Below are 9,872 nucleotides of genomic sequence, written 5' to 3'. Positions count from 1 at the left end.
AGAGCTTTGGCTGTAAGAAAAAAGCAACAAAATAAAAATCAAAATCTAAGAAAATAAAATTTAAGAAACCCACTGACCCACAGCTGCACAAAAGCTACTCCAAAATGTTCTCTGCATTTTTCTGTAAAATTGGCAAGTGTTTGGTAGCTAAGTTTTGACACTTATTAGCCATTAAGCACAGACAGCTATTAGTTATTAGGAAAATGTGGACACCACAATTTTCAAAGAATTCAGCTCTGGTGCTGTCCAGAGCCTACAGCGGCCAGGGGTGAGATCTGCTGCTCTCGGATGCTGCTGGGCTGCAGCAGCTGCAGCCCTCGCCCTGCCGTGCACACTGAGAATCTCCAGATGCTGGGAGCCCTCAGGCTTCGGAAACACTCAGCAGCCATCACAGAACCCCAAGGGAGGACTTGAAAGCAGTTCCCCACCATGGCCCACCCCCGTCACACAAATCCCAGTGCTCATGTGAGGTCAGTAATCCTCACACCAAGTGCTGCAGGCACTGCAGGGGCCCTGCCCTGCCAGCTGGCATGTGCAGCTGACCTAGACTAATCTACTGTAGCCACTTGAAAAAGGTGCAAGGTTTAAGAGTAATAAAGAATTAAAATAAAAATAAATTTTAAAAGCCCACTAGAACACACCCCACCAAATAGACAAAAATCCTTTACTGTCATGAAATAAAACATCAAACCATCCTGCAAGTTCAGAGGTACAGCAGAAATCTGAGCTTGGGTTTCTGCACCAAACCACTGCAGGATTTATCCAATTCACCATCTAGAATAGCAAAAAACAAAATTACCTACACTTCCCAAGGTATTTTATGGCTCATCCTCCATTTTTTTTTAAATGGCAGACGAGACCAAAAACCTACTATATTCTGGCTGTGAAGAATCTGGCTTTGAGTGATTTAAACCTTGAGATCCATTTAAAAATTAATTCCATTAAAGGTATGAAGTTAAGACATAAATAAAACAGAACTTACTTTATCATAATATACCACTGCATTTTGATCAAATGTTTGCAGAAAGAAGATGTTGAAATGCCCTTCCACTCTACTTTAAACCTAATTTCAGAGAGCAGAAGCCTAGGACATAATGAGAGCTGTTACCAGTTCTGTGGTTGTCTTCCAAAGCCTGTGTTTAACTTTGGGCAGAATTCTGTTAAGCAGCTCTGAAAACTGGGTAGAGATGCGTTTGGACCTGGATCACATTCCTCTCAGTACACTCCACCAATTCCATACCAATAATTGTTCCCACCGGAAAATCCTCTTTGGGATCATTTTAAGAACAAACCCAGCCCTGTGTCAGCCCCTGACCCCACGTGAACCCCAGGAGGGGAAGGAGGGATTGATTAGGAAGCTCCTGACTGCCCTCAGTGGACCAGGGCCTGGAGCAGTTCCCACGTTCCCGAGGAGCAGCTGTGGAGCAGACGGTGCCAAACGTGCCCCATTGGTGTGTGGGGTGGCCAGGCCATGGGGCCCCGGCTGGGCCAGGGCAGGGGCTCTCCAACCACCCTGGATGTGGAACTGGAACCCAGCAACTGCCAGAACCGCCCAAGGAGCCCCAGCAGGTGAGTGGGGAAGGGGCAGCTCTCCCTGTGCCAGGCCCAGAGGGGGCTGGGGTGGGCCTGGGCTGTCCTGCGGGGAGCAGCTCCCTTTGGGAACAACAGGGCATTCCTGGGGGGCTGTTGCAGAGCTGGCGGCAGCTTTGGTGCTGGCTGTGGGGACAGGCCTGGCAGGGAACAGGGGGCTCCTCGCCATCCCAGGGCACACCCACATCTCCTCCTGTCACAGTCACGCTGGAGGCTCTGGGCACTAATGAGGGAGCAGCTCTCATTCCATCCCCATGCTGGCTGGAGTGGGTATTGCTGGGCAATGGAACCCACCGAACACTGTTTGCCCCAACAGTCGCCTTGGCGACAGAACCCCCAAGTGGTGTTTGTCCCAAGCAACCCCCAGGCTGCCCAAGCACCATGGCAGGTACAGCAGCAGGCTTCTGCTCCTCCTGGGGCTCCTGCCCTCCAGGTACCTCCAACCAGCTCTGCCTGCCAGTATCTCACCCCATCCCCCCTTTCTGCTTCCCCCAACAGAGAGGTTCCCTCTCCATGTGACAGTGGTGAAGGTGCCTGGCGTGAGCTTCCCTGCCCTGGGAGCTGCCTGGGAGCTGCCCTCTGTCCCCAGGCTGCCACTGTCCTCTGAGCCTGTCCAGCTCCACACTGGCCCCCACCAGCTGGTCCCAGTCACCACCAGGCAGGGGGTCCCAGGGACCCTGGGGCAGGTGGTGCCACTTCCCCCTGTGGTGCATCTTCCCCAGCTAGTGCAGCTGCACCTTGGGGCTGGTCTCTGTCCCCCTGCCTATGGCTGGATACAGCAGGTGGTGATGGGGACACTGCTGCCCCACCAGCCAAGAGCTGTGGTCCAGGAAGAGCCCCTTTACCCCATAGGCTCTAGTGTGTTCCACATCCACCAGCAACCTGCCCTGGCTCTACCAGCTGGCACAACTACAATGGAGCCCAAAGGTGAGTTTTGGGGGGTGGCAAAGCCCGCTCACAGGCAGACAAGCTGAGGAAAGCTTCAATCCCTTGGGGTTTCATTTTCAGAAGTGGTGACCACGGATCTGCCTGGGGAGGGATCAGCTGCCACCCCAGAGGCCACTCCTGAGCAGGCAGGGGACAGCACCAACAGCCATCTGTTTGCCTGGCCTGACACCATGGTGAGCGAGGACACTACCCTCGACAACCCCAACAGCTCCACCTTGGATGCTCTCCTGGAAGAACTCTCTGCGTACCTGGAGGACAATGGCTGCTTTGACAAGCAAACAGAGTTGGCACAGCAAGAGGACAATGAGGACACCATCTTGGCTGCCAATGTCCCCAGCTTGACTGCCGAGGACCTCGATGAGTTCCTTGAATTCTGTGAATGCCTGCTGGAAGACGACCATCCCAAGAAGCCGGTGGTGGAGGCACAGCAGAGGAACAGCCAGGATGCCATCCCTGCCATCCCCAACCTGGCCCCCTCTGCCAGCCCACCCACTGCCCCCCAGCCTCGCTCACCCCACATGGGCCAGATGGAGAAGGCACTGCAGAGGCAGCCACCAGGCATCCTCACTATCCGGGTGTGCCCCAAAATGGGAGAGCTGGCAGCAGCCAGGCCAAGAGCTCTGCACCAGCCAGCACCCCGACGAGCCAAGAGACCTTCCTGCAGGACCATGGCCCAGCCAGCAAGAAAAAGACGACGGCGGTGATGCAGCACCCAGGCCAGAAGACACCCGGAGCCAGTGACCTACATCCAGACCCCAGCCCTTGCCCTCTCCTACACTCCTCATTCCCATTCAGTCATTAAAGACTTGTTTTGCAGCTCCTCTCTCTGCCTGGGGTCATATTCACAGTGGGAGGGGGTTGATGCCTAAGGGCAGCCTCTGCCCACCCCATGTGGGGCTAGGCTGGGCTGGGGATGGTGACCAAGAGGATGGCTATGGGGACATCGCTCCGGGCACTGGGCACCTGTGAGGGAAACCATGTTGGTCAGAGTCCTCAGAGCACCAAGCAGCAGGACAGGCACCACAGAGTCACCAGGAGCAGGGAGTGCAGTGCTGGGCACGTGCTGAGCTTCCCACTTGGTCTGGCTGCCAGAGGGCAGGAAAGGGGGACCTACCCCAAGCAGGGAAACCTCTCCCTGGCAGGGAGTGGATGAGATAAAACACCGTGGGATGGCTCTCCTGGGGATATTGGAATGCCCTGAGTGCTGCCATAGGGATTTCTCATTTGCCACAGGGCAATTTCTCATCTCTAAAGGAACCAGCCCTCTCTGCAGGGCATCTTGGCTGGCTCTGTCACCCTGTCACTGCCCCCCTGGCCTGCTCCCCACAGTTTCTATATTGGGAAGGATGTTCTGCAGTACAGAATATCCCTCCACCCCGTTCAGGTCAGCTGTCCCAGCCACGCTCCCTCTCCCAGCTTCTTTAGGACATATATCCCTTTGACAGGGTCTCTGTGAGGGGTATTCAAGGCCAGGTTGAATGGGGCTTGGAGCAGCCTAGTCTGGTTGAAGGTGTCCCTGCTGTGGCAGAGGGGTTGGAATGAGATGATCTTTAAGGTTCCTTCCATCCCAAACCATTCTGGGTATGCAGGGTGAGAGAGGAAACAGTTTGAGACAGCTTCAGAAACTGTATCTTCTATTGGCCTGTATTCTGTCACCTGTTTTGCAAAAAACAAGAAATCTAAATTAAAGGGAAATACCAAGCAGACAAGAATCATTTGCTGTAGCCAAAGGAAGTTGAATCTATCAATCCATCTGGCTTAAAAGAACCGTTTCAAGAAGTTGACTATCTGCCATACCTTAGAGGCAGGTAGAAGAGGTATAAAGAGTAAACCATATTCCTACCACTAAATCCAGATTTTGTTTAGAGTTGTTACTGAGGTGGATGTTCATTCATTAAGTTTAAGTAAATAAACAACATTTCTTGCAACAGGAATGCAAAATAATCATATTGCTACTGAGAAGAAAGAAAAACTACTGCTAGTTTAGTTGGAAGGGACCTGCAAGTGATTATTTAGTCCAACTTGAGCTGCTCTGGCCACTTCAAGTTAAACTATGTTCCTAAGGCATCATCCAAATGCCCATGCATGCTGGAAAATAGGGGTTTTTTCAAGCAGGGAAAAATGTTCTTCTTGCATTGACCATTGCCCTCTTCCTCAGTTCCTTCTATTGAGACATTCTGAAACCCAAGAAGAAGGATTCCGAGTCCCTCTCCCAAAGATGACATTTGTGCTTGCAGGGATTGGGAGGGAGCACATGTTACAGTAAGGGAAAATAAGGTAGGAAGCTGCTAAACTAAATGCTATAATAATCACTCTTCTCCCCAGAGTTGGGGACAATTCCAAGCTCATACCAGACAACTAATTATCTTTTAAAGTCATCACATTTAAAACAGAAACCAACTGTCCACAAAGACCACACAGTCTTTAAACAGCAGCATGCTGTTGAAAAAGGCTATGAGCCTCAGATACCACCTCTGCTCTCCAGCTGGACATTCTGCTTTCTTCTAACTTACCTGATCCACTGCAGGCAAGTTCCTGAGGCAACCACAGTCACTGCCGCAAAACACCCAGATGATCTCTCACCCAGAAAGCCTACATTCCAAGAGGCTTAGAGGCCGCTGGATTTATGGACTGCTGTTAAACAACAGCAGTCCAACATCCACAGCAAACTAGTTCTGATGCATGGTTTTCAAAGGAATTGCTGGAAATTTGTCTCGCAATGCAGTAGTGAGAAAGATTCTCCTGCAAATGTGCATTTGTGATTGGATAGCATATGCTGAAAAAGCACCCATATTTCCTCAGAAAGAATATCAGCACCAAATTTTACATACTTGTTGGGGTTTTAGGAGCTCTCCTGGTTTGTTTTTTTTCTGTTAAAGGAAATTTCCCCATACATGTTGCTAGGGGGACAAATTTCTGGGTACGTAGGAAAAACAAAAGACCGACCCAGTGAGCATGGGGTGCATCTGGCTACTCTTTTGTTTCACCTGGGTGTGCGGACAGTCGGTCCCTGGCGTTTGGACGGAGAGGGAGGCTGCTTTCTTCGGTTGCTTTTCCTTCTGCCGGAGAAACCCCGGGATCCCAAGCCTGCCTTCCCTGCCCCGCTGGGAGCCGGGCTGTGGCCGCCCTGCCCCCGCCGTTGCTTCAAGTCTTCGCTATGTTGTAGCCCTGCTCACCTTGCCTGCCAAGACCTCTGGGGGGTTCCCCATTTGGATACATCTCGTCTGCCACCCAGGATTTGGGCTCGTCCCTGCCGTTCCAGCCTGCCATCCCAGCCTGCCATCCCAGCCTGCTATCCCAGCCTGCTGTTCCTGAGGGTCCGGCCGGACACCAGGATTGGCTGCCCAGGGGTTTGTGAAGCCTTTGTCCCATCCCTTCCCGGGATCCCAGGCCACCAGTGCCGTGTGCTCCCTGAGCTCGCTCCGGAGCGCCCCCTGCAGCTGCGGGGAAACCATCGCACCTGCCGGCTGCGAGCAGAACTGCACCCGAGGGGAAAGGGCCCGACAGCCGAGAAGGCTGGGACTGGGTTTGTGATTGCTGTTACTGCCATAGTTATTGTTGTCTGTTTGACTTGTTCTACACACATATATATAAAATAGTAAAGAACTGTTATTCCTATTTCCCACATCTTTGCCTAAAAGCCCCTCGATTTCAAAATTATAATAACTCAGAGGGAAGGGGGTCGCATCTGCCATTCCAAGGGAGGCCCCTGCCTTCCTTAGCAGACACCTGTTTTTCAAACCAAGAAAATACTTTAAAAAGAACAGTCCCAAATCTAACAGTCCTTCAGAACTGAGACATTGTAAAAAGTTTTTAAAACTTTTTAAACCTCTGCATAAAAGCACATTTTTCCCATTATAATAGCACTAAAAAATCTAGAGCAAATTTACACACTGTAGGAACACTATCCCTCTCAGGAGTGACACACATGGCATCTTTTTCAACCTGCCTTGTCTCTTCCCTTCTCCCAAAACCACAAATCACTTATCAAAACACAGCTTTTTCCCCAAAGTGCATGTACCAAACACACTATGACATCTATTTCACAACTCTCTTGCCTTCCACGTAGAAAGCATTCAGATATTTTTAGAGGTTTATACTGCCTCTGATGAGAAGTCTTATGTCTTAGAGTCTTTCTTAATGAGAGGAAAAAAAAGAGTGTACTTTAGAGAAGTTTTGGGTGTGCAAATGCCAACTAACTGTGATGGACATCAGCTTCTACAGTGCTAACAAGATCAGAGAAGCTCAAGTGGAACTCAAAGAATCGAAAGTTTCCCTAAAGAACAGAACAGGAGTAACAGTAACTGCAATAAAACGGTGAATGCAAACACCTGCTGAAAGCTGTGTAGATTCTATAGACTTTTATTACAAATATCTCTGAATGACCTCAGTGGACCAGATGTGCTGCAGAGAACATCAGGACTCTGAGAAAGCACCATCCCTTCTTACAGTATTTGCCATTATAGCCGTCCTTCCTCTTCCCCAGCAGCACAGAAACTAACGCTGTCTATCAGGCATAAAAGAAAATGTGATATGTGATAAAATATTATCACATAGCACAGATGCCTCCAAAGGTTTCCATTTCTATTAACATCTGCATGCTCACTCTTAGGTAAAATCCTATCATAATGAAAATATTCATTTTCCATTGTTATTGTCTAGTTTCATCACCATCATTCTGATGCCTCTTCCTGGTCTTAAAATCAAGAGTCAAACATGGTTAGAAGGGAAAAAGGGATTTTACCTTGGTATTTATTTTAAGGATCCTCAGGTGCACTACGTCCAGGTCGAATGCACCTTAATGCACACCACAATGCACCCCCCCAAAAGATCGGGTATAACATTATAGATTTTACTAATTAGCATATCTATCAAAGATTCCCCAATGAGAGGCTCAAATGAGCCCCCCTCCCCAAGGAGCCTTCCCCTGGATGGTTCTATCTTAGTTTACAGAATGTGTTCTGGAGAGGACCGTGGGGTCTGGGGCACACTGATCCCTAACTACGAGGCTTCTAAGATGTTGAGTCTCCTAGCTGAACAAACAAGTCCAAGAATGTAGGCTAAAAAACGTAAGAATACAGAAGTTGTAAAAAGGTATAAAAGGGGTATAAAAGAAAAGGCAAAAAATCATCATGGCATCAATTCTTACTGCCATCTATGGGTAGGAAAGACAGATTCTGTTCCCAAGTGCATTCATCTCATCCCTAATAAAATTCAATCCTGTCTTCATTAAAATTACGTAACTGTATAGGAGGTCAAGACACAGTGAGCTCCAATTGTTTCCTGAATGAAAACTAATTTTCCAGTTATTGTTCAAAATAAATTATACAGAAGTATAATCAAAGTTAATTGAAGAACACTGCACGGTTTGAGCTCATTAAAATCCTCACAAATGCCAACAGGAAACATACTGTTTGGTACTTTCAGGAAAAAAGTGACTTCTTTTACCTTGCAAAAGGCTGTTAATCCAAGTGAAAGTTCCTCAAAGTTAAATTAATAATACTCACAGCAGCTTCTATGGTCCGTGGAGGTAGCACATGGATTAATTGTTCTAGAAGAATCCTTTTCATAATAAATATGTTATATGGAAAACATCGCTCTTGCTGAAGAGCCAATACTTCAAGCCTCTTACCCCCTGCAGTTACCTCCAGCACTATAATTAATCATGGCTGTGGTATTCATAGGCAATGATGCCTAGTGTCCTTTTGCTGACATAAATTAAATTATCTATTCTCTCTTTCTACATGAAGATCTGCTCTTCCAAATTATTAGGAATTTGAGTAACTACACGGAACCCAAATACAGATATTTGCAAAACTGGGCCTTCATTTGTATTGATTTTTCTTCATTCACAGGGAATTAAGCCAAGAAAGCAAGCCTGTAAAGTCTGTTTTATGGAACACAGGAAATAAATACGTAATTACAAGAAAATCAAGTATTCCATACAGCACCGGTTGTCACTGTCAGCTCTGTTACTCAGTACAAACCATATCGATTAGCTGCCTTTTACAAACATCTCCAAATTAACATCAAAATTAGCTCATTGCACTAACTTGCAGGAAAAAGGTGCTCTTTGCTTATCCTGCAGTTTAACAAGTACCACAAAACACCCAAATATGGAAGATTCTTGGAAGGAAAGTGCTTCCTGAACCAAATGGCTGCAGTGACACAGGACACAACGTGGGGTCAGTGCAAACCCAAAACTGCCTGGCAAGGGAAGGCTTTAGTCAGGTGCAGGATTTCCTTTCCTCTGCTGCCTCTCTCTCAAGGCTCTCTAGAGGGTATTTCACCTGCCCCAGCCCTGAAGGAAGACTTTCTCTGTGGGGAACACCAGTGTTATTCCACTGGCCTCACCTATCTGGAGAAATAACTCTGCTCATCAGGATAAACGAGGGGGTCTGTCCGTCAGCCATGGCTTGAGGGTTTCTGTTTGTTGGTGCTGAAACAGCACACCAGATTTCTTTATGAGAGGGCATAGATGACACAACTCCCAACTGATGAAGGGCAAGGGATACCAAGAAAAATTACTGACCACCAGTGAAGAAAACTGACCCTCAGTTAATGACTGAGTTCAGGCTGGAGCAGGAAGTGAGTAGGAAAAAAGAAGAAAGAGAAATAAGATCCTTAATAGCTCACCAGGAGTGTTTGTCATACCAGAACAAGGAAAGATTGGCATACTATTCAAATATAAGTAGTCAGAAAAAAAATACGTGGAAAAAAAACTGTCTTGGTTTGAAAAACAGGTGTCTGCTAAGGAAGGCAGGAGCCTCCCTTGGAATGGCAGATGCAACCCCCCCTTCCCTCTGAGTTATTATAATTTTGAAATCAAGGGGCTTTCAGGCAAAGATATGGGAAATAGGAATAACAGTTCTTTACTATTCTTTATCTATCAAACAAACAGCAATAACACTGGCAGTAACAGCAAACAGAACCACAAACCCAGTCCCAGCCTTCTCGGCTGTCAGGCCCTTACCCCTCGGGTGCAGTTCCGCTCGCAGCCGGCAGGGGCGCTGGCGGCTCCCGGTGAGCAGGGCAGGTGCGATGGTTCCCCCGCGGCTGCAGGGGGCGCTCCAGAGCGAGCTCGGGGAGCACGCGGCACTGGTGGCCTGGGATCCCAGGAAGGGATGGGACAAAGGCTTCACAAACCCCTGGGCAGCCAATCCTGGTGTCCGGCCGGACCCTCAGGAACAGCAGGCTGGAATGGCAGGGACGAGCCCAAATCCTGGGTGGCAGACGAGATGTATCCAAACGGGGAACCCCCCAGAGGTCTTGGCAGGCAGGGTGAGCAGGGCTACAACGTAGCAAAGACTTGAAGCAACGGCGGGGGCAGGGTG

General features: G+C 48.7%; 1 protein-coding gene across 1 annotated transcript; it reads left to right on the top strand.

The window, feature by feature from the left end:
* The first annotated feature begins 1,971 nt into the window (after positions 1 to 1,971).
* On the top strand, positions 1,972 to 3,309 carry LOC121661419. Its single transcript, XM_042021597.1, has 2 exons — positions 1,972 to 2,517; positions 2,599 to 3,309. The coding sequence occupies exons 1-2, from the start codon at positions 2,379 to 2,381 to the stop codon at positions 3,240 to 3,242; spliced, it is 783 nt and encodes a 260-aa protein (XP_041877531.1). The 5' UTR covers positions 1,972 to 2,378; the 3' UTR covers positions 3,243 to 3,309.
* The last annotated feature ends 6,563 nt before the right edge of the window (positions 3,310 to 9,872 follow it).

This window comes from Corvus kubaryi, unplaced genomic scaffold (genome assembly GCF_017639235.1).
Source record: "Corvus kubaryi isolate FWS band 111438036 unplaced genomic scaffold, C.kubaryi_AGA036_p1.0 126, whole genome shotgun sequence".
Classification (NCBI taxonomy): Eukaryota; Metazoa; Chordata; class Aves; order Passeriformes; family Corvidae; genus Corvus; species Corvus kubaryi.
This window is presented reverse-complemented; position numbering and strand designations above follow the sequence as displayed.